The following is a 25229-nucleotide window of genomic DNA, read 5'->3' on the forward strand; positions in this document are numbered from 1 at the left end:
TGGGGCTTCAACTCGTTGTGCCCCACGTTGGGCTGGCCCTGCAAAGGAAGTTTTTAATCTTAAATATGAGAAAGGTGACTTTAGAACATGATTTTTTTTTTAAGATTTATTTATTTATTTGAAATTCAGAGTTACACAGAGAGAGAAGAGAGGCAGAGAGAGAGAAAGAGGTCTTTAATCTGCTGGTTCACTCCTCAATTGGCCATAATGGCCAGAGCTGCGCCTATCCAAAGCCAGGAGCTTCTTTTGGGTCTCCCACATGGCGGGTGTAGGGGCCCAAGGACTTGGGCCATCTTCTGCAGTTTTCCAGGCCATAGCAGAGAGCTGGATTGGAAGTGGAGCAACCTGGTGTCAAACCTAGAACATGATAATATATATAGTTTAATTGATTTGTTAATTGCCAATTAGAATAAAGTTTGCAAAACTTGCTGAGTAAAATTGTACTATGATCTTGGTGATTTTGTACTGTGAGCTCTGTTAAAAGTGGTCACTTTTGACAGTATTCAGTAAAAATATCTAAAATATAAGGAAAATTTATAAGCCAGAACACTTAGCATGGGCATCAAATTTTTGCCCCAAAGTAGACATTTTCTATAAACTTTTTTTTTTTTTTTTTTTTTTTTGACAGGCAGAGTGGACAGTGAGAGAGAGAGACAGAGAGAAAGGTCTTCCTTTGCCATTGGTTCACCCTCCAATGGCCGCCGCTGATCCGAAGCCAGGAGCCAGGTACTTCTCCTGGTCTCCCATGGGGTGCAGGGCCCAAGCACTTGGGCCATCCTCCACTGCACTCCCGGGCCACAGCAGAGAGCTGACCTGGAAGAGGGGCAATTGGGACAGAATGCGGCGCCCCGACCGGGACTAGAACCCAGTGTGCCAGCGCCGCAAGGCAGAGGATTAGCCTAGTGACCCACGGCGCCGGCTTCTATAAACTTTTTGAAGTTCCCTCATCTATCCAGAAACTTTTATCTATATTCACTGAAGTGCTGATGGTATATTTTTAAGTTCTGCCAGTCTAAGAACTGAAAATAGAAGGTGAATTAATTTTAAATTTCCTAATCTCCACGTAAGAATGAAAATTGTGAAAAGGAATGGACAGATACAGCTGAATGCTCTTGACAGAAAGAAGCTTCAGACTGTGTTGGTGTAAGAACTCCAAAAGGGGGTAGTTTGTTTCTTTTAGTTTTGAAGCAGAAATGTGGGTGTTCTTTCTGTTATCTGCCTTTCCATAGATTTCCTTCTTTTATTATTTCAATGTATTAAATCAAGAGAAATTTTCTCCGAGGTCGCCAACTGCTTATTTTTCATTTGTGTTTGTATTCCTGCAACAGGACTTCCACCATCTTCCTCTGAAGACCTAGCCATCTTGTTCCATGAAGGTCAGGACAATCTGACATGCACATGTTACTTGCCTCTTTACTTGAAGATTAATCCTTTTTCCATTGTGTACATTTTTCTCTTGATAGGGGAGGGGAGGGGAGAACCAATACCCCCCCTCCCCTTCCCTTCCCCAGAACTTGGAGAAACAGCATCCATTACTTTCCCAAGATGGCAGACCCCATCATGGACCTGTTTGATGACCCAAATTTATTTGGCCTGGACTCTCTGACTGATGACAGCTTTAACCAGGTCACCCAAGACCCCATTGAGGAAGCACTTGGACTGCCAAGCTCTCTGGACTCCTTGGACCAGATGAACCAGGATGGTGGAAGTGGTGATGTGGGGAATCCATCAGCAAGTGACCTGGTCCCCCCACCAGAGGAAACAACCCCCACAGACCTTCCCAAAGAATCCGCAGCTCCAGCTCCTGAATCTTTAACCTTGCATGATTATACCACTCAGCCCGCCAGCCAGGAGCAGCCAGCCCAACCTGTCTTACAGACATCGACGCCAACGTCGGGACTTTTGCAGGTCTCCAAGAGCCAGGAGATCCTGAGCCAGGGGAATCCTTTCATGGGTGTCTCTGCTACAGCTGTTCCCTCTAGTACCACTGGAGGACAGCCACCTCAGTCAGCCCCTAAGATTGTTATTCTTAAGGCCCCACCAAGCTCCTCAGTCACTGGTGCCCATGTGGCACAAATTCAGGCCCAAGGTATCACCAGCACAACTCAGCCCTTGGTGGCTGGCACAGCCAATGGTGGAAAAGTCACTTTTACCAAAGTGCTAACTGGCACACCCCTTCGACAAGGTGTCTCCATTGTCTCTGGTAATACAGTGTTGGCCGCCAAGGTCCCTGGGAACCAGGCTGCTGTTCAGCGCATTGTCCAGCCCAGCCGACCAGTAAAGCAGCTGGTCCTCCAGCCAGTGAAGGGTTCAGCTCCTGCTGGAAACCCTGGGGCCACAGGGCCCCCTCTGAAGCCTGCAGTTACACTGACCTCTACACCTACCCAGGTGACTTGATTGAAAGGGGGAGGTGAATTTTGGATTTGTAGTGGGCCTAGCAGTTTTGTGAGAGTGAGTGTGCATGAAAGCTCTCTCTGGGAAACCTTGTCTGTGCATTTTATCAGTTGGTGTTGACAGTGACGTGCTTATTTCTTGCCAGATGAAAGCAGTTAATGTTAACATATTTTCTGCACTTACACTGCATGTTTCTACTGTGTCTACCTGGTGCTGAATCAGACAGACACAATCCCTGTGCTTAGAGAGCTTAGTCTGTCAGGAACCATAGACATTAAGCAAAAATTTACAACAATGTATGATAGAAAGTTTCATGAAATATAGGATCCTATGCCAACAAAGAAACATCTTTGGCAAATTATTTATTTATATTTGCAAGACTTGTAAAAGCATTATTTGTTTTCCTATGTATTTTACTAAGATCATCCCCTCTAACTTTGCTCAGTAAAAAGGCTAGTTCCGTCCTCTGAATAAAGGGCCAGAAGAGTTGAGATAGGCAGACAATACTAAAATAAATAGAACCAGTGGGAAGAAGCCACAAGGAGGCAGACTTCAATATAAGGTCTTTTGTTCTAAAAGATTTCCATTAATGTGAGATGACTGTCTTAGAAGGTAGTGAGCCTCCCATCCATTAGGAGTTTTTAAAAAATAGCCTGGATATTTGCTGGGCAGAGATGTTGTGGATAAGTAGATGAACACAATGTTACTATGTCTTCTGACCCTTAATTTTTGTGACTCTAGGATGAAGAAAACTGGTATAAATATTTCAGGGTATACCATTCTTTAATATTGTAACTCTCTTGCAATTTCCTTTTTTCACTTTAGGGTGAATCGAAACGCATCACCCTGGTCCTCCAGCAGCCACAGTCTGGAGGTCCCCAAGGACATCGGCATGTTGTGCTAGGGAGCCTACCAGGCAAGATAGTATTACAGGGCAACCAGTTGGCAGCCCTAACTCAAGCCAAGAATGCCCAGGGGCAGCCAGCCAAAGTAGTAACTATCCAGCTGCAGGTGCAACAGCCACAGCAAAAAATCCAGATTGTACCACAACCTCCATCTTCGCAACCACAGCCCCAACAGCCACCTGCAACCCAGCCACTGACTCTGTCCTCTGTGCAGCAGGCTCAGATCATGGGACCAGGACAAAGTCCAGGACAAAGACTTTCAGTGCCACTCAAGATGGTGCTGCAGCCACAGGTGAGAGAATTACATAGTAAGGGAAAAAAGCAAACTTCTTAGACCCTTGCTGTTGCTTTCAATAGCCACTTACTGTTGCTTGTGGCATTATTCTAGATTTATACTTCTGAACTGAGATGGAGACTTTTATTTCTTTCACCCATGGAAATCTTATTTTAATTATATCATGGAAAGATCAGAGACTCACTGAGTTTAGGATGAGATATGATTTTCGTATTTGAATGTTTCACATACAGTCTTTCCTGGTATCATTTTGAAGTGAAAACAATTAGAAATTACCCTTCTGTGAAGGTGAAATAAATAATCCCTCTGCCCTCCAGGAAATAGAACTTGTATTTTTTTTTCTTTTTTGCCAGAGGCCAATAATGGCTATATTAATTACAATTTTTCTAAGATAATTGAAGTAGGTATTGCTAGGAGAGCTTGACAAAGGGATATTGAAATTTGATTTGACAGAATTTTTGTCTTTTCTCACCTCTTTCCTGCCAAAAAAACACATTTTAAAAAATATGTCTAGATTCAGAGCCTGGTTCTTGAGAAACTAGAGAACTGGTTTTAGCCTGTTTCAGAACTTGTTTTATTGAGGCCATTTAACTAGACACATTGAAATTTTAGCATCTTTATTTCTATAGGCTGGCTCTTCCCAAGGGGCCTCTTCTGGGCTCTCTGTAGTTAAAGTTCTAAGTGCCAGTGAAGTGGCAGCTCTGTCATCACCAGCAAACTCTGCTCCTCACACGGGAAAGACAGGAATGGAGGAAAACCGAAGGTTGGAGCACCAGAAGAAGCAAGAGAAAGCAAATCGGATTGTAGCAGAGGCCATCGCTAGGGCTCGTGCCCGGGGTGAGCAGAACATACCTCGTGTCCTGAATGAGGACGAGTTGCCCAGTGTTCGACCTGAGGAGGAAGGTGAGAAGAAACGTAGGAAGAAGAGCACTGGGGAGAGGCTGAAGGAAGAAAAGCCAAAGAAAAGCAAAACATCTGGAGCCTCCAAAACAAAGGGCAAGAGTAAACTCAAGTGAGTAGCCTTGCTATTTGGCTGGGATATTTGTGGGTAATGCACTCATTTTTCAATAATGTGGAGAAGAACTTGTGTTGAGTCACTACACAGTTCAAGGTGTCCTATCATAGAAAATAAGGCCTTTATTTTCTCTGTCCCAGTGTTTATATGATTAAACAGAAATTTACAAGTTAGCATGTTTTAAAAGGAAAACACTGGGGGCCAGTGTTATGGTGTAGCGGGTAAAGCTGCCGCTTGTGACGCCGGCATCCCATATGGTCTCAAGTTTGTGTCCTGGCTGCTCTACTTCCAATCCAGCTTCCTGCTAATGGTCTTAGAAAAGCAGCAGAGGATGGCCAAAGTGTTTGGGCCCCTACCACTTATGTGGGAGACCTGGAAGAAGCTCCTGGCTTTGGCCTGGCCCAGACTGGATCATTGTGGCCCTCTGGGGAGTGAACCATTGAATGGAAGATCTCTCTCCCTCTCTCTAATTCTGACTTTCAAATAAATAAATCTTTAATATAAATAAATAAATAAGTGGAAACCACTAAGGCACAGGAAAGATAGCCAATCATTGTGTTGGGGGTTACCTTTAAAAGCTATGACTCTGTATTTATATATTCTCAATTTTGTATCACTGAAGTCTGAAAGTGATTTCTTATGACCCCTTTTACACCCACTCTAGTGAAAAAGAAAAAGAACTGCTAGAGATATAGCCACCCTGTTTTTGTGACTTGGAGAAGATTTCAGTAATCAGTGTCTGTCTCAGGCAGTGTTAATGAAACTGGCTGCCATGTTAGTGTCTTTCTGTCTGTCTGTCTGTCTCTCTCTCTCTTTAAGATTTATTTATTTATTTGAAAGGCAGAGCCAGAGAGAGAGAGAGAGATCTTCCATATGCTGGTTCACTCCGCAAATGGTTGCAATGGCTGGAGCCGTTCCCATTCAAAGCTGAGAACCAAGAGCTTCTTCCGGATCTCCCACTCGGGTGCAGGGGCCAAGCACTTGGGCCATCTTCCACTGCTTTCCCAGGCCATAGCAGAGAGCTTGATCAGAAGTGGAGCGGCCGGGTCTCAAATTGGTGCCCTATGGGATGCTGGCACTGCAGGCAGCAGCCCCTCTCTTCTGTCTTAAATTTGAGAGTTGGAGAGATCCCATCTACTGGTTCACTCCCCAGATACCTGTAACAGCTGAGGCTGACCTGTGCTAGAGCTAGAAACAGAATTCTGTTCTCCCACGTGGATGGCAAGGATCAATCACTTGAGCTATCACTGCCTCCCAGGGTATGCATTGATGAGAAGTAGAGCCAAGATGCAAAATCATATGCTAGATCTCCCACATGGGTGACAGGGCCCAAATAGTTGGGCTACTTTCACTGCTTTTCCAGTTGCACCCCAGGGAGCTGGATCAGAAGCAGAGCAGCCAAGATTCAAATCCACGCTTATATGAGACACCAGCATTGCAGGCAGTGGCCTAACCTGCCTGTGCCGTGATGTTGGACCACAACCTTCTAGTCTTAAACCAGCATTCTTTCTATTTTATGCTACCTTTCTTCAGGATTTGTGAACATACTGGTGGCAGTGATTTGTCAGATCTAGTATAAAGATCATTCAGTGGTTTACAATACACATATTTTCTTTTTTCGAACACCATATTTAATATCTGAATGTATCATGGACTAAATATCCAAATGCTTCTGTCTGGAAACTTGGTATATGATAGTTCAGATTAACTATATTTTTTGTTGTTTTTTCTTTATTTTCACTTTATTTGAAAGGCAGAAAGACTGGAATACAGAGAAAAAAGAGAGGTCTTCCATCCAGTGGTTGACTCCCCAAATGCCCACAAAGCCAGGGCTAGCCAGGCCAAAGTCAGGAGGCAGGAACTCAATCCAGGTCTCTCATCTGGGTGGCAGGGACCCAAGTACTTGAGCCATCATCTGCCGCCTACGAGGGTGTGTGTTGGCAGGAATGCAGCTGAGACTCAAACCCAGGCACTCTGACAGGGGATGTGGGCATCCCGGGCAGTGTCTTAACTACTGTGCAAGAGCCCACCCTATAATTATGTTGGGTTTTCACCCCTAACTTTTCCTTGCCCTCACTAAAAATGAGTTTGATTTTTCCTTCTTAGCACCATCACTCCTGTAGTGGGTAAGAAGAGAAAACGTAATACCTCATCTGATAATTCAGATGTGGAAGTCATGCCTGCACAATCACCCCGGGAAGATGAAGAAAGCAGCATTCAGGTAAAAGTATCCCTACATAATTGAGTACTGGTTGGGCATCCTTAATCCAAACATTCAGACTCTGAAACTTTTCAGTGCTGACGTGATGCCACAGGTGGAAAATACCACACCTGATCTTGTGTGACAGGTTGCAGTTAAAATGCAGGTGCACTAAAAATATTGTATAAAATTACCTTTAGGCTAAATGCCAAAGATATATGTAGAACATGAATTTTGTGATTAGGCTTAGAGTCCCATTCCCATGATACCTCATTATATATATATGCAAATATTCCAGAATCCAAAAAAGACTCCCAGATCTGAAACACTTGTCCTAAGCATTTAGGATAAAGGGAATTGAACCTGTAGAAAAGTAATTTTTAATTATGTCAAACAAGCCAGAAATAGACTATAAATCCATGCATATTTCTTCAGTTTTTCTAAACCAGATGTACACCTAGAAGGAAAGTGGGCATGGTCATTGTCTTTTAAATTTTTGTCTTTTTAGGACAAAAAGCATATTATTTTACGAATAGGAATACTTGTTTTCCCAAATTCCAGTGTTTTAAAAACTAAGCTAGTCATATGAAATGATTGTTCTTGTGATGATGTCAGTATAGTACCTTTTTTTAAAGACTTATTTATTTATTTGAAAGGCAGGGTAACAGAGAGAGAGTGAGAGGTCTTTCATCCACTGGTTCACTCCCCAGATGGCCTCAATGGCTGGAACTGAGCCTATGCGAAGCCAGGAGCTTCTTCCGGGTCTTCTAGGCAGGTACAGGAACCCATGGACTTGGGCCATCTTCTACTATTCTCCCAGGCCATAACACCAGGCCATAACAGAGAGCTAGATTGGAAGTGGAGCAGCCGGGCTTGAACTGGCATCCATATAGCATGCCAACACTTCAGGCAGTGGCTTTACCCGCTAAGCCACAGGAGCTGCTCCACTTTACCTTTCCTTTTTTTTTTTTTTTTTTTTGACAGGCAGAGTGGACAGTGAGAGAGAGAGACAGAGAGAAAGGTCTTCCTTTGCCGTTGGTTCACCCTCCAATGGCCTCCGTGGCCGGCGTGCTGAGGCCGGCGCACCGCGCTGATCCGATGGCAGGAGCCAGGAGCCAGGTGCTTTTCCTGGTCTCCCATGGGGTGCAGGGCCCAAGCACCTGGGCCATCCTCCACTGCACTCCCTGGCCACAGCAGAGAGCTGGCCTGGAAGAGGGGCAACCGGGACAGAATCCGGCGCCCCGACCGGGACTAGAACCTGGTGTGCCGGCGCCGCTAGGCGGAGGATTAGCCTAGTGAGCCGCGGCGCCGGCCTCCACTTTACCTTTCTACACTTCAGAGTTTTGACTCTGAATTGAGGGTAGGGGTTGGAGTGGGGGAGTGTACACAGTTTCTTTCTACCTTGTAAGAGACCAAACCAGAAGAACTTTAGTCCTTTTCTCTGTTTTGTTGCCTTAGAGTACCATCTTTGGCTCCAGTTTCCAATCATGGAAAGAGCTTTGTATTAATATTCAGGAGATCCATGGTATTTTTAAGGAACTCTGTAGGTGGCCTGGCCAATTTATGTGACTTACCTGGGTCTGAATTCCCAATCCGTAAATGAAGGTCTGAATTAAATGAACTCTAACTGTCTCTCTTAACTATATACTTATAAATGCCTCTCTTTTTTAACATATATTCAGCACATTGACAAAATAATTACTTGGTTATTCTGGGGGGAATTAACATGAGAATTGCTGGAACATTTTTGAAAAGGAAAGATAAAATAAAAACCCAGGTTGGGGCTGGCGCTGTGAAATAGCAGGTAAAGCCTCCACCTTCAGTGCCAGCATACCATATGGGTGCCAGTTCAAGACCTGGCTGCTCCATTTCCAATCCAACTCCTTGCTAATGCACAGGGGAAAGCAGTAGAAGATGGCCCAAGTGTTTGGGCCCCTGCACCATTGTGGGAGCCCCAGAAGAAGCTCCTGACTCCTGGCTTTGAATCAGCCCAGCTCCGGCCGTTGTGGCCCTTTGGGGAGTGAACCAGTGGATGGAAGACTTCTCTCTCTGTGTCTACCTCTGACTCTGTAACTGCCTTTCAAATAAATAAACAAGTCTTTAAAAAAAAAAAAAAAAGAAAAAGAAAAACAACCAGGCATCAAAATATAAAGGGCATTTTAGAAAGGTCATGGAAAACTGGAATTAAAAGATGTTTATTTTGGTGCAAAAAAATTGAATCCATGTATAGTTTTTTGTTTTTTAAGATTTATTTGTTTATTTGAAAGGCAGAGTTACAGAGGCAGAGAGAGAGAGATTGATCGATCTTCGTCTGCTGGTTCATTCCCCAAATGACTGTAAGGGCCAGGGTGGGCTGATCCAAAGCCAGTACCCAGAAGCTTCTTCTGCATCTCCCTCATGGGTGTGGGGGCCCAAGCATTTGGGCCATATTCCAGTACATTCCCAGCCATTTGCAGGGAGCTAGATTGGAAGTAGAGCAGCCACGACAGGACACAAACCAACAACCAAATGGGGTGTCAGCACCACAGGGGAGGCTTAACCTACTATACCATGGCACCAACCCCTGGTTACAGTTTTATAATCATCAAGTAGAAGAGATACTTATAGGGAAGATATTAAAATTAGAGTCATAAAGGGAAAGTTTGATATCACTTGATATATAAAAATTGTGTATGGTATAACAACAAAGAATACCATAAGCAGGCAGTGATTAAGAGCATAGATTTTGGAGCCAAATTTCTTGGATTCTTATCTTAACTCTTTCATTTATTAGCATTGTTGTCTTGAGCAAATTCCTTTACCTCTTGGTGCCTCAATTTCCTTACCTATAAAGTGCAGATAAGTTGTTATGAGAATTAGATGTAAATATTTATTAAATATATAGAACAGTTCTTACTTCATGGTAAGAACACACATCAGAGAGTTGTATACATATTTGTTAAATTCAATAGCAAGGAGTTAACTATTTCTTAACAAATAAACAGGACATATTTTTATATACAAAGAAAACAAAGATTTAGTACAATTTAGAAAGTGGTATATTAGGGGCCAGCACTATGGTGTAGCAGGTGAAGCTGCCATCTGCAGTGCCGGCATCCCATATGGGTGCTGGTTGGAGTCCCGGCTGCTCCACTTCCTATCCAGCCCTCTTCTATGGCCTGGGAAAACAGTAGAAGATGGCCCAAGTCCGTGGGCCCCTGCACCCACATTGGGGACCCAGAGGAAGCTCCTGGCTTTGGATTGGCACAGCTCCAGCCATGCCATCTGGGGAGTGAACCAGCGGATGGAAGACCTCTCTCTCTCTGCCTCTGCCTCTCTGTGATTCTGTCTTTCAAATAAATAAATAAATAAATCTTTAATAAAGAAAGAAAGTGGTATATTAAATTACTAGGAGTACCAAAACAAAATACCACAAACCAGGTAATTCATACCACAGGTAACTTATTTTCTCACTGTTTTAGAGGCTGCCAGTCTAAGATCAAAGGGTCTGTGGTTTTGGTTTCTCCTGAAGCCTCTCTCCTTGACTTACAGATGGCTACCTCACATTATTTTTGTTAATACACATCTCTGATATCTTTCAGTGTGTCCAAATTTTCTCTTATAAAGACTCCAGTCATTGGATTAGGGTCTGTTCTCGTGGTCTCATTTTCACTGTACGAAAGGCTTTACATCCAATACAGCCACATTCTGAGATGTCAGGGTTAGGGCTTCAACACATGAATTGGAAGGAGAGCGCAGTTCAGCCCATTACAGGGGGTAATACTAATGCTGGCAATGTAAGGAACACTTTTCACATAGTTGTGGGAGTGGTAATTTGGACAGTCTTTCTGGGGAGTCAGTGTTTTTATTATACAGTCATGCATTGCATAACGACATTTCCATGGACCACACCTACGACGGTGGTCCTGTTAGAGTATATCACCTAGTGATGTGGTAGCTGTCTTAGATTCTGTAAGCATACGCCATGATGTTCCATAACAAAATCACCTCATGCCAAGTCTCAGAATGTATGCCCAGAAACAAAATTGAAAATGTTAATACCCTTTGACTCCGTGACTCTACACCTGGGAAATTACCTGTGACTATATTCTCAAAAATCTGCAGTGATACATCTGTTGTAACAATATTTACCAAAGTAAAAATATCCAAAAGTAAAATATCCTTTACATGCCTAGCCAGTTATTTTCATTCCATTTATAGAAAATAATACACCTTTTGCTCACTGATTAGAAGTACCATTTTTCTTGTATGCAAAATGAACACAAGTATTCCAGTCTTTATTTGGACACTATTCCACATTTTCCTTTAAATATTTTCTTGGGGAGATGTCAAACTGTGTTAATTAGTATAGCTTTATATTGTCCTTTATATCTGTAGGTAAGTCCCACTGTTTTATGTTTTTACAAGTTATTTTTAAATGTTTGTTTGAATTTTAGAATCAACCTATTGAATTAAAAAAATGCTGATTTTACTTTGTCAGAATGATATGATTGAGGAGAGTTAAGTCTTTCTGAAGACTTAATTAAGAATTCGTAATAATTAAGAATTATTCAGTCATCTTTTATTTCTATAGTGTTTTAAAGTTTTGTTCAAATAGATTTTATATGTATCATTAAATTTAAGTCTTTAGAAAATCTTTGTGTATTCATGCATGGGATCTTTAATTTTATTTTCTGGATGACTATATAGGAATAATATTGATTTTCAGAAATTAATTTTATAGCAAAACAAATTTTTATCAGTTTCAGTAGTTCTTTGATCCAATGTTTTGGAGCTTCCTAGAGATACAGTTGTGTTTGAAAAATAATCTTGTTGGGACTGGTGCTGTGGCATAGTGGGTAAAGCCACCGCCTACGGCGCCAGCATCCTATATGAGTGCCAGTTTGAGTCCTGGATGCTCCATTTCCAATCCAGCTCTCTGCTTATGGCCTGGGGAAGCAGTAGAAGATGGCCCAAGTCCTTGGACCCTGCACCCGCATGGGAGACCCCGAAAAAGCTCCTAGCTCCTGCCTTTAGATCAGCCCAACTTCGGCTGTTGCAGCCATTTGGGGAGTGAACCAGTGGATGGAAGACTTCTCTCTTTCTCTCTCTCTCTCTCTCTCTCTCTGCTTCTGCCTCTGCAACTCTGCCTTTCAAATAAATAAATAAATAAATCTTTAAAAAAAGAAAAATGAAAAATAATTTTATCTTTCTTCCCCCAATTTTTTGTTGAGTCATATTACTTAAATTACTTAAATATTTTATTCAGCTACTTGAAAGTATAAGGCAGATGTATAAACTTTACCATATGGAAAATATCCTCAAGAAATATTGTTAACTAAGTATATTAGCTTTTTGTTCCTACAAAGAAAAACCTCAAACAAGTAAGTTTATAAAGAAAGCGTGTTTATTTTGGCTCAGAATTCTGCAGGTTCACAGTCCAAAACTAGGTGGCCCCATTGGTTGGGCACCTGGTGAGGGCATTGTTGCTGGCATGGTCATTAGGTTGCTCAAAACATCACATGGCAAGAGGGAGCATGTGTGTGTATATGTGTTGTCTCTTAGGAACTAATCACCAGAACCCCACCTTCAGGCCAATTATAATTCAGTCATCTCCCAGAGACCTGTTCCCAGACAACTGTGATTGGATTAAGGTTTCCACCACACCTCCATAATGCCATTATCAAAGGACTTTGGAGATCAAACCTTTAACTCACAGGCCTTTGGTGGCCATTCAAATTAATATGCAAACCATAGCACTAAAACAGTACATGGCAGAACAATACATATATAATTCTGTTTGTTAAAACAAAAGCAACTGTAAAACTGAAACAAAAATGCAGAATCAAAAACAAATTATTTTTGTTCCTTTGCTCCTGATGTAAAATACACAGTACTCTATAGCTTTAGTGCACAGTTTTAGTTTCTCAGAACTTCTTACCAGGAGTATGCAAGTTTCTCAGCGGATTCCTGGCCTTTGATAAAGCAATTCAGCAAAGTAGTACATGTGTAATAGTTATATATAAAACATACTCATGAGAAAATGAGAGTGAAATGGAGAATAATTTCTTAATATTATTAAAAATATTTTAGCCTTACATACTTCCTAGAAGGGTCTTGGGGAAAGCACAGGTCATAAATCACATGCCCTTCCTCCACCTTGCGGCGCCGGCACACCGGGTTCTAGTCCCGGTTGGGGCGCCGGATTCTGTCCCGGTTGCCCCTCTTCCAGGCCAGCTCTCTGCTATGGCCAGGGAGTGCAGTGGAGGATGGCCCAGGTGCTTGGGCCCTGCACCCCATGGGAGACCAGGAAAAGCACCTGGCTCCTGGCTCCTGCCAGGATCAGCGCGGTGCGCCGGCTGCAGCGGCGGCCATTGGAGGGTGAACCAACGGCAAAGGAAGACCTTTCTCTCTGTTTCTCTCTCTCACTGTCCACTCTGCCTGTCAAAAAAAAAAAATAAATAAAAAAATAAATCACATGCCTTGACAAAGCTCTTTATGTTTTGGTGATTTTGCAAGTAAATTTTTGGGTAAAATCTAAGTATATGATTATAGGCAAATAATTTTAATTTTTTCCTCTTTGAGAAACTTAGTTATTTTAACTTTTTTTTTCTCTACAGAAGAGACGCTCCAATCGCCAAGTTAAGCGAAAAAAATACACTGAGGACCTAGATATAAAAATCACAGATGATGAAGAAGAAGAAGAGGTAGATGTAACTGGTCCAATAAAACCTGAGCCTATCCTCCCTGAACCTGTGCAAGAACCAGATGGGGAGACTTTGCCTTCCATGCAGTTCTTTGTGGTAAGCTGAGAGCTTAAGAAATCTATGAGATTTCTCTTGCTCTTCACAATGATTTGTAGACTAACCACCTCTTTTGCTGCAGGAGAATCCCAGTGAAGAAGATGCAGCCATTGTAGACAAAGTGCTTTCTATGCGGGTTGTGAAGAAAGAGGTAAGGCCTTGATATGTTTATTATCAACCCATAATGTTCCATTCACAGGCTTTATCTATTGAGTACCTTTCAGTGTCAGGATATATTGCTAGGGTATAATTGAGAGAGATGATGGTGGATAGTTAGCTCCAAATCAGGAACTATCTTATACCTCTTTTTTACTTATCTGTCAGGAATGAGTACGGGCATATTTCTAATTATTACACATCTAGTATTGAAGTACCAGATTAGTTCCTTGGTGGCTGAATCAATAATATATTAAGGAAGCATCAATATGAAGTTCTGCCATTTATGGTTACAATTAGAAGTTCTTAAACAGGTAATGGATTATTGACTATAATTCCTTTCTTTCTTCATAGCTTCCTTCTGGACAATACACTGAAGCTGAAGAATTCTTTGTCAAGTACAAGAACTAGTATGTGACCTGTGCAAAAAGCTTTTCACCCTAAACTCCACAGGGTTGTAAAAATTCCTCCTGTGTAGAATATCTTGGGTGGGAATGTGGCCCTTTTTTATAGTCTCCTAGCCCAAATTGCCATTTTTAATGGGAAAATGTGTCTTCAGAGAAAATTTCAGGTACTGCTGTGACTGTCACTATTTTCTTGCAGGAAGGTAGGATAAGGGTGGTTCCCAATAAAAACTGACTGTTTGTAATCATCTCTTAGTCTGCCATTAAGATTTATTATTCAAAATGTGATTTATGGACCAGCAGAATTAGCATTATTTGGGTACTGTTTAGAAATGTGGACTTTTCAAGCATACCCATACCAGGTGGTTTGTGAGCAAATTGAAGTTTCAGAAGCACTAACCTAAGATATGTCTCAGTTCAAGCACACACTTGTGTGTCTGCTTCTGGCTAATCTCCAAATTAGCTTGCCAATCTGCCTTTCTTGCACCATAACTGGCTATTTCCATTCCCTTCAGCTCCTATCTGCACTGTGAATGGGCCACGATCTCCCAGCTAGAGAAAGATAAGAGGATTCATCAGAAACTAAAACGCTTCAAAACCAAAATGGCACAGATGAGACACTTCTTCCATGAGGTAATTAACAAGTATTGAGTGTCATTTCTTTCATAATGCACAAATTACTAGGGTTGTCAGCCTTAGTTAATTATGTAACAGTTGGTTTGTATATTTAAAAGTTTTAATTTTGGTCATTGACTTTCCTTACTTTGTTGCCCCTTGCTCTGTTTTTTGGTTAGAGAGCATAGTATTTTGAGATTGACTTCCTCAGTGTGCATGAAATATTTTCAAAACAGAAAAGTGATCTTTGGTCCACTTAATGCATTCTTTAGTCTCTAATGTCATTCTTTCCTATTAATGGTATCTGTAGACATAAGTAGCATCTTTAAGAGGGAACATTTATTTTCTCAGCTTTCTAATGCAGTATTAATAGAAATAGTGATGAAGGAACTGTAATTTCCCATATCCAGGGTTACTACTAGTTAAACGCACAGCATACATGAGTAAAGAGATAATCCATTGTATTTGACAATTTGGAGGTTATTCATGACCTTGACAAAAGTTATTTTAATTGTGTGATGTAAGTGGAAGGAAGGGTGGAATGGATGGATAGATGAAGGAGATGAAGAAGTGAACATAATGTGTATTTAAAACTTTGGGAGAAATTTGCATATGAAGGAAAGCAGAAAAATAGTTTCAGAAGGATGTAGAGTTAAGGGAAATCTTTTTAAAGACGTGAAATAATGGATCATATTTATTTATGGGAACAATTTAGTGAAGAGGTATTTTTAAGTAAAGAAGAGGGGTAGAATTCGGTACAGGCATTATGGTGCAGTGGGTTGAGTCACCACTTGGGATATCTGCATCCCATATTGGAGTGCTGGTTAGAGTTCCAGCACGTCTGCTTCTGATCCAGCTTCTTGTCTGTGCATCCTGGGAGGAAGCAGATGATGGCTGAAGTGCTTGGGCCCCTGCCACCCATGTGGGAAACCCCATTGGAGTTCCAAGCTCCTGTCTTCTGGCTATCCTAGTCTTGGCTGTTAGCATTTGGAGAGTGAACCAGCAGATGGAAGATATTTCTCTTTCTGTCTGTCTCTGTCTCTGTCTGTCTCTCTCTCTCTCTGACTTTCTCTTTCTTGCTCTGCCTTTCAAGTAGATGAAAATAAATAAACATTTAAAAATCTAGAACACAGCACTTTTTAAAAAACAGGATAGAATTCAGAGCATACATGACCTTTGTGAGGGAGAAGAGATACTTTCTCTGATAACAGATGAGAAGATAGGTAAAGACCCAGATAAGTATATAGGATTTGATATTGTGAAAATGGGAGACTCCCATCAAGTGGCTTTTGTTCTCTTTAAAGAAAAATTAAAAACAAGAACATCTGCTAAAGCTGAAGTGTGTAAGGGATTGGGTTGCCAGATAGTGATTTTCTTTCTTGGTCTTATTTTTGTTTCATGACATCTAGGATGAAGAGCCCTTTAATCCAGACTACGTAGAGGTGGATAGGATATTAGATGAGTCTCACAGTATTGACAAGGACAATGGAGAGGTAAGTTGGGGTGTGGAGAAAAATGAAAGGTTCCTTATAGATTTCTACTGGCCCGCTTGCCAATCCTTTATTTTTCAGGTATGGCTGAAAAATCCCTTGGACTGACTGAAAAGATATTTCTGAATTTTTCTGTGGGATCCTTAGAAAGATAATGGGAAGGTAAGAGAGTAGGGAGAGAGGCTAAAAGGAAAAATTCCTATTAAGTGAAACATTCAGGAGCTTGAAGTACTGAAAATCGTTTACTTTGGTCTCATTTTTCCTCAGATTTTATTGTGGGTGAACTCGTAGTAAAGTAGGAGATGAAATTGATGGGTAAAAAGGATATCATGTAAATTTTTAAATATATGGATATAAAAATACTTGTACAGGCTCCTACTTTTCTCCACATCATGTTGCTGAGAATTGGGAATTTTCTGAGCTCACTATTAGTTAAATGCCCTTTTATTTGTTAGTAAACCATCTGCTGCATTTGAATCTGTATTTTAAAACATTTTGGAATGCCATTCCCACAAGTTCAGATTCAGTAAGTCTGAGGTGGGACCCCAAGATCTTTAAGTTCGTCTCTTAGGGTTTTCATGTGTAACTTGATTTGGAAATTGCTGTGTTAAAGCTTTTGTAGCTTGGGAAATGGACTTTACATATGCTAAAGCACTTTCTGATGCAGTTTCACAAATTGCCTTTTTCAGTTTTCAGATAGAGTCAGATAAGATCTAAATCACCAAAGAATTCAATATTCTGTCTTTTAAATTTACTTAAAACTTCTGTTTAGGCTATGAACTAACATTTCTTCCTTTTTTGTAAGATAATCTTTTTTTTTTTTAAAGATTTTATTTGTTTGTTTATTTATTTGAAAGGCAGAGTTACAGAGAGGCAAAGGCTGTGTTGATCCAGAGCCAGGAGCTTCTTCCAGGTCTCCCACACGGGTTCAGGGGCCCAAGGACTTGGGCATCTTCTACTGCTTTCCCAGGCTGTAGCAGAGAGCTGGATCAGAAATGGAATAGCCAGGACTCGAACTGGCACCCATATGGGACACCCACACTGCAGGCAGGGGCTTTACCCACTACACCGCGGCACCAGCCCCCACCAACATTTCTTAAGAACTCTACTTTCTTTTCACTTCAGGTAGTAGTTGCTGGCTTGGCTTTGCAAGGTCATATTTCATTAAAAAAATTTATTTATCACTTATGATGACTGCTTCTTACACAGTGACCAGAAGAGAACAACAGAACCTTGTTAAGATGCCAGTGCTGGGTGGTGAGCTGGGCTTACTTATAATCTGAGTTACTTACTCCTGTCTCCTGTACATCATTCTTTTTTTTTTTTTTAAAGATGTATTATTTATTTGAAAGGCAGTTACAGAGAGTCAGAGGCAGAGAGAGAGAGAGAGATCTTCTTTCCACATTCCCCAGATGGCCACAATAGCTAGAGCTGAGCTAATCCAAAGCCAGGAGTCAGGAACCTCTTCTGGGCCCCCACGTGGGTTCAGGGGCCCAAGGACTTGGGCCATCTTCCACTACCTTCCCAAGCCGTAGCAGAGAGCCGGATTGGAAGTAGAGTAGCCAGGACTTGAACCGGTGCCCACATGGGATGCTGACACCATAGGCATCAGCTATGTCTGCTATACCACAGTGCCGGCCCCCTGTACATCATTCTTTTAGGACCTGCAAGTCAAATTTATCCCTCTATAAGATACCCAAGTTGACTCTACTTTATAAGCTTTCAGGATCACTCAGAGCCTTAGATGTCCGTGGCCTATTCCAATTCACCATCTATAAATCCCATCATGTATGCTTCAGATAACATATATTCTGCTTTGGGGTTGGGGATGGGAGTTACTATGTGTTCACTGTGTGTTCATTTGTGGGAGATAAATGGAGAATAACCCATGCAGTTATTAGGACACTCTTAAATTCTCAACTTTTTTTTAAGGATCTCAGCCTTCCAGCCTTGAACATCTTAATGCTCTCTACCTCCATACTTACTCTTCTAAAAATGACTGACCTTTTTGGTTAGGCCCCTTTGAAATGTGTTGTAGCTGTCATGACATATGAAAGAATTTTGATAGCCTGATACTATAATTTATGTTGCCAGTATTGGATAATAACATTCTATTTACCTGTTCCCCCCCCACCACCACCAAATTGGGTTTAATTTGTCATCCAGTTTACACTATCTAATAGTGAAAATAAATATTACCATCCTTAGAAAAATAAGGTACAGTACTGGAAATATAAGACCTAGAGTATGACCTGAGTCATTACATGTTAGAAAGATTAAAAACCAGCCAGATTAACTAGGGATTCCCTGATCTGTTAGTGTGTTAAGCACTTTCACATTTATGCTTGCTGTTTTGGGGAGTGTTCTATGAACTGATAATTAAGGATTCTTGTTGATTACACTAAGTCTTTCTTGCTTACGTAAGGCAAAAATGAAAATGCATTAAGTGCAGTGATTATGAATAGTGAAAGTAGGAGCTTCGTTACCATTGGTCACTGATCTTTGTAGAGGAATGTCAACATAGAAGGGTACTATGGTCAGAGCTTCAGCGTTTCTTCCTCTTAACTCATATGAGTTACCTCTGTTCAATGAAACCTGTTATCATTGCTCTCTGCCCTTTGAGGATAGTATGTGGGAGCTAAAAGAGGATGTTGATGAGGGCAAGATTAGAGAATTTAAGTGGATCCTGTTATGTTATCTCCTAGCTTCCTGGAGCTCCCAGAGAAAACTCTTTACCACCAGATGAGTACTCTGGAATGCACAGAACTGTAGGGGCTCAGAAGTCCAGTGATGTCAGCACATGATGTGCTCCTGCGGGTTTACGCTGTTCTTCATCCTAAAAGTAGCCTGGTTTCCTCTGTATCAAACTCCGTGCCAGGAGGAAAATATGGGATTGAACCATATCTTTTAAGAAAAAAAAAAAGACTATTCTTGCATTTGTTGGTTGATGAGTATAATGCTTTAGGGCTTAGTGTTCTAGAAACAATTGGGTAGAAATTTTACTTCTAGAATAGATTCAGGTGAATTACTTAGAGGAACGATCAAAGACACACATAGTGCATCAGTAGGTGACCCTGTTGTTGGTATGTTCAACCTGACTTTTTCAGCAACTTTTGTATACCAACACTTTGTGATTTGACTTTATAGTCAAATTCCTACCCTGTAACCACAGCTGAGTACAGAGTCTGTTTACTAAGGCATTGGCTTTTTCTCTCCTAGCCTGTAATTTACTACTTGGTGAAATGGTGCTCTCTGCCCTATGAGGATAGTACATGGGAGCTAAAAGAGGATGTTGATGAGGGCAAGATTAGAGAATTTAAGCGGATCCAGTCAAGGCACCCAGAACTCAAAAGAATGGTAAGTACATTTATGTTTTGAAATGTACAGAGCAGGGGTAGGGAGTATCCAGCCTGAGAACCATAGAAGGCCTTCAAAATCATTTGATCTGGCCCTGCCATGGCAACTGCAAGTGGGACTAAAATTCAACAAACCTATAGCAGGTTAATTTTTAAGTTAGTAATTCTGTATGGCCTGCAAATGACATTATAAATATCCAAGCTGCCCTTGGCCAAAAAAAAGGTTCCCCACCTCTGATTTAGAGCATAAAGTTTTATATAGGTAATGATTTAATTTTCCCCTGTAGAGTTTTTGTTGGTTTAGTTTTATATTATGGAAATTTTTAAACAAACAAAAGTTGAAGACATAGTATTATGTAACTATCATGAAGCTAACAATGTGGCCAATCCTGTGTCATGTATTTCCTCACACATTTTTTTCTCATTTCCTACATCATTTTAAATCAGATCTCATATTCCTTAATTTTATGTGTAAATATTTCAGTATTTATGCCTGAAAGATAAATAATAGCATTATTACACTTGAAAACATTCAGACATTCCTTATCAAGTAGCATTTTGTACCTTTTCCTGAATGTCTTAATTTTCATTTAATTGTTTGAATTGGAATCTAAATAAGGTGTTTTTATTGTTATCACTAATATGTTTCAAAATTCTCATTTATATAAAGGGTCTTCAAATAGTTTATGGAAAAAGCACATTATGAAAACACTGCATAGATTTCACAATTTTTTGTGCCAAAATAGACTTAATATATTTTAGTTCATTTTCCACCAACTTTGTGAAATATTTTTATGGTTCCCTCTTAATTTCTCCTTTCCTTCCTTTACTGTATTCTCATGAAGAAACCAGATGATTTGTTCTGTAGAGCCTTCTATAGTCTGAAGATTGCTGATTGTATTTCCCTTGGTGCCTTGTAAAATATTCTGTGTCCCTGATAATTTCATGAATGGATAAGTTTAGAGCTATGCCATCCAGTATAGTTGCTATTAGCCACATTTTTTTTAATGTTGAGAAATACTGTTAGACATCACTGTTCTTGGTAAGATAAGGGATAGAGACCAGTCAAGTGCTTCATAGACAGTGGTGTATATTTCCATCAGGTTGTGTTTTGTCATATTATCAGCCATTTTTGATCATTGCCCAGATCCATTCTTTAAAGATTTTAAAGTAATAATATTTTAATTCTGTCATTTCCTCATTTATTGGCCAGAACATTGTTTTCTCTTTCTTTCTTAAAAACAGATTTATTTTATTTATTTGAAAGGCAGAGTTGTAGAAAGGGTGAGGGAGAGTGAGAAAGAAAGAGAGCTTTTTGTCCGTTGATTCACTCCCCAAATGACTTCAATAGCCAGGGCTGGGCTAGGCTGCCAGGAGCCTAGAACTCCATCCAGGTCTTCCATGTGGATGGCAGGGACCCAAATACTTGGGCCATCATCTGCTGCTTTCCCAGGCACATTAGCAGGGAGCTGTATTGGAAGTAGAGCAACTGGGAGTCAAACCAGTACTCATATGGGGTGCTGGCATTGCAGGCAGTAGCTTAACCCACTGCCCCACAATGCCATCCCCCAGAATATTATATAAAATAAGTTTATTTCATCTGCTACTTGGTCTTTCCTTGAAGTAGAGATTGTTTAGAAAGGATACATACTTTATTATTCCAAAAAAAAATGAAGTTTCCTAGCATCTTACAAAGGTGGGTTTTTCTTCTTTTCTTTCATCTTTTTTTAAAAAAAATCATCTCATAAATTTAAATATTTTAATCCAAGCAGTAAAATTTTTTAATTGACTTGAACTACTAGAACTACCTTGTAAGTCTTGCCTGATTCTGCTAGTGTCTCCATCCCATTTATTCAAGTTTCCTGTTTTTTAGAATCGCCCTCAGGCGAGTGCCTGGAAGAAGTTGGAGCTATCACATGAATATAAAAACAGAAACCAGTTACGGGAATATCAGTTGGAAGGGGTCAATTGGCTGCTTTTTAACTGGTATAACAGGTAAAAGAGTGGACTCATTAGATGAAAGCTTAGTCTGGGCATTATTTTTACTCATTTTCTATTGAAATAATTTCTTTGTATGTTCTTTTTTAGAGATGATATCTTTTAACATAGTTTTTTCTCCCTCCCCATGATAAATCTGTAGGCAGAACTGCATCCTGGCTGATGAAATGGGACTGGGCAAAACTATTCAGTCCATTGCCTTCTTGCAGGAGGTATATAATGTGGGCATCCATGGCCCCTTCTTAGTCATTGCCCCTCTGTCAACAATCACTAACTGGGAGCGAGAATTTAATACGTGGACAGAGATGAACACTATTGTGTACCATGGCAGTCTGGCCAGCCGGCAGATGATTCAGCAGTATGAAATGTACTGCAAAGATTCACGGGTGAGTTGCATGTCCTAGGAATGCTGTGGTGTAGGGAAAGTAGGCCAAGGAAACTGGCATTTTAGGGACAATATATGAATAAAAGACTTTAATTTAGGCTTTTTTATGATTTCAGGTATTTTTTTTACAGCAGTACGCAGGCCATTTTTATTTTTCACTCTATTTTTACCCAGTAAACATTTTGATCCAGTGGAAGTTCTGACTTTACTTATGAATATACACATTTTTAAATAGAATTTTACCAATATTGATGAGTTTTAAAGTATTTCCCAGACTAAAATTCTAGCTACTTTTTAAGTTCTTTTTTTTTTTTTTTTTTAAAGATTTATTTATTTGAAAGGTAGGAGCAGAGAGAAAGAGAATCTTCTGTCCGCTGGTTCACTCCCCAAATGGTGGCAACAGCTGGAGCTGGGCTGATCTGAATCCAGGAGCCAGGAGTTTTTCCAGGTCTCCTATGTGGGTTCAGGGGCCCAAGGACTTGAACCATCTTCCACTGCTTTCCCAGGTGCATTAGCAGGGAGCTGGATCAAAAGTGGAGCAGCTGGGACTTGAACTGGTGCCCACGTGGGATGCCAACACTGTAGGCAGCCACTTTACTTGCTGTGCCACGGCACTGGCCCCTTTTTAATTTCTTAACCCCTTCAGTAGTGAACTTTCCTTTTTATTTTCATTTTTTTGAAAGATCTATTTATTTGAAATGCAGAAGTACAGAGAGGAGGAAAGACAGAGAAAGAGATCTTCCATCTGCTGTTTCACTCCCCAAATAGCCACAACAGCTGTAGCTGGGCCAGACCAAAGCCAGGAGCCTGGAACTCCATCTGGGTCTCCCATGTGGTGGCAGAAACCCAAGCACTTGGGCCATTTTCTTTTGCCTTCCCAGGCACATTATCAGAAAGCTGGATCTGAAGCAGAGCAGCCAGGACTCAAAACGGCACTCTGATATGGGATGGTACTTAATCCGTTGCAGTACAGCGCTGGCCCTGTCTTTTATTTTTTTTTAAGTCTTCTGAAATTTTCCATCAAGATTATTTTCCTTCTTTTTTTCAAATTGGAAAATAAAAATTTGTGTCCTCCATCTTGTGTTAACATTGAGGTTTTTTTTTTTGTTTTTTTGTTTTTGTTTTTGTTTTGTTTTGTTTTGACAGGCAGAATGGACAGTGAGAGAGAGAGACAGAGAGAAAGGTCTTCCTTTTGCCGTTGGTTCACCCTCCAGTGGCCGCCGCAGCCAGCGCGCTGCGGCCGGCGCACCGCGCTGATCCGATGGCAGGAGCCAGTTACTTATCCTGGTCTCCCATGGGGTGCAGGGCCCAAGCACTTGGGCCATCCTCCACTGCACTCCCTGGCCACAGCAGAGAGCTGGCCTGGAAGAGGGGCAATTGGGACAGAATCCGGCACCCCGACCGGGACTAGAAGCCAGTGTGCCGGCGCCGCAAGGCAGAGGATTAGCCTAGTGAGCTGCGGCAGCAACTAACATTGAGTTTTATGAATTGATTTTCTATAGGTTTTTTTTTCCTGTGCTTTTTATTTGTACCAAACCAAACTTTAGGTCAGTTTGGCAGCTCATGACTTTTTTTAAATGTCTGATTCCAATGTGTTCTTTTTTTAAAAAAAGTTTTATTTGCTTTCATTTTATTTGAAAAGCCAAGAGATACAGATAGAGATCTTCTATCTACTACTTCCATCACCTTCCACATGCCCACAGCAGCCAGGGCTCAGTCAGACCACAGCCAGGAGCCCAGAGCTCGGTCTGAATCTCCTCTGTGGGTGATAGGGACACAGCCACTTGCCCTCACCTGCCACCTTTCTCCTAGGTTGTGCATTATCAGGAAGCTGGAAATCAAAGCAGAGCAAGCACTCAAATGCAAACACTCTGCTAAGGGATACAGGTGTCCCAGGCAGCTTTTTTTTGTTTTATGAATTATTTTATTTATTTGAAGTGTAGACTAACAGGGGGAGAGACAGAGAGAAAGAAATCTACCATCTATTGGTTCACTCCCTTAATGGTCAGACTGAAGCCAGGAACCAGTTACTCCATCTGGGTCTCCCATGTGGGTAACAGGGACCCAATTAACTGGGCCATGTTCTGCTACCTTCGCAGGCACATTAATAGGGAACTAGATTGGAAACATGGCACCCAGGACTTGAGCTAGCCCTCTGATATGGGATCCAACATTGTAGGCAGCGTCATAACCTGCTGTGCTACATCATGGATTTCCCAAGCAGCATCTAACAGTTAGGCTAAATGCCTGCCCCTCTTAATTTTGTCAAATGATTTTATTCTAATATAAATTAGACAATAATCAATATTAACATATTTCTGTATTAGCTGTTTTCACTCTGAGTTTTGTCTTATATATTTCAGCATTGCCCAAATTTGTGGAATTCATTATTAACCAACAAAAGATCAGGGCAGAGATACATGAGCTAGGCACACAACAGTCAAAAATGTCCAGCTTTGTTCAGTGAGCTCTGTTATTTTCCCAAGAAGCTGAGTTTGTTGAAGAAGCAATGTATCTTACATTCAGTGATTTGTCCCTGTTTATCAGGAAGATAAGCAGTAATGGAGTTGGGTGGTGCTCTCAGTTTGTATTTCTTAATAAATGTGCCTCAGTATAGAAGAGTAATTCAGAAGACCACCTCACTCATTTAGTTACATTTTAGGCCTTTTCTGACTTTACCGCCTTCATGCTTAGGGGCGTCTCATCCCGGGTGCATACAAATTTGATGCCCTGATCACCACTTTTGAGATGATCTTGTCAGACTGTCCTGAGCTCCGTGAGATTGAATGGCGTTGTGTCATCATTGATGAGGCCCATCGACTGAAGAACCGTAATTGCAAGCTGCTTGATAGTCTCAAGCACATGGACCTGGTAGGTTCTCACTGACTTTTAAACGAAAACTCGGAATTAACCGTAATTCCCTGTGGAAATTACCCTAATTTAGCAGAGAAGAAAAAAGAATCAGAATCTTGGTTTTGAGTGGTAGGTATGGCCTATTGGAATGCTGGCCTGAAAATCCAGCATATATTAGTTATCTAGTCCTGGTAGCGAAGTACTCCAAAACTTACCAGCTTAAAACAACAAGTGTATTTTTCATGATTCTCTAGTTTAGCCACTTATGTTGGGCTGAGTTAAGCTGTTCTGACTGACTTTTCTGAAGTCATTAATGCTCAAACTGGCAATTGATACTACTTGTTGACTGGAGCACCTGAATTATCTCCTGTTAGGCCAGAC

At 41.0% G+C, this 25229-nt stretch overlaps 1 protein-coding gene across 17 annotated transcripts in view; it reads left to right on the plus strand.

Moving 5' to 3' along the window:
* The window catches only part of CHD8 (chromodomain helicase DNA binding protein 8), a 66693-nt gene that overhangs the window by 22958 nt on the left and 18506 nt on the right, over positions 1–25229 (plus strand). For 4 of the 17 annotated variants that reach the window (XM_089309951.1, XM_089309955.1, XM_089309953.1 and 1 more), the window contains exons 2-15: positions 1329–1376; positions 1512–2388; positions 3220–3591; positions 4224–4606; positions 6716–6830; positions 13409–13591; positions 13674–13742; positions 14102–14157; positions 14667–14784; positions 16176–16259; positions 19476–19613; positions 21486–21607; positions 21753–21996; positions 24690–24866. In XM_089309951.1, the coding sequence (XP_089166077.1) occupies positions 1546–2388; positions 3220–3591; positions 4224–4606; positions 6716–6830; positions 13409–13591; positions 13674–13742; positions 14102–14157; positions 14667–14784; positions 16176–16259; positions 19476–19613; positions 21486–21607; positions 21753–21996; positions 24690–24866 (2904 nt within the window). In that variant the 5' untranslated portion in view covers positions 1329–1376; positions 1512–1545. Of the gene's footprint in view, positions 1–628; positions 727–1328; positions 2389–3219; positions 3592–4223; positions 4607–6715; positions 6831–13408; positions 13592–13673; positions 13743–14101; positions 14158–14666; positions 14785–16175; positions 16260–19475; positions 19614–21485; positions 21608–21752; positions 21997–24689; positions 24867–25229 lie in introns of those variants that run through there. The other 13 variants (XM_089309960.1, XM_070053912.2, XM_070053913.2 and 10 more) reach the window with 7 other exon arrangements.

Source organism: Oryctolagus cuniculus, chromosome 12, assembly GCF_051225735.1.
Source record: "Oryctolagus cuniculus isolate XC-2025 breed Fujian yellow rabbit chromosome 12, ASM5122573v1, whole genome shotgun sequence".
Classification (NCBI taxonomy): domain Eukaryota; kingdom Metazoa; phylum Chordata; class Mammalia; order Lagomorpha; family Leporidae; genus Oryctolagus; species Oryctolagus cuniculus.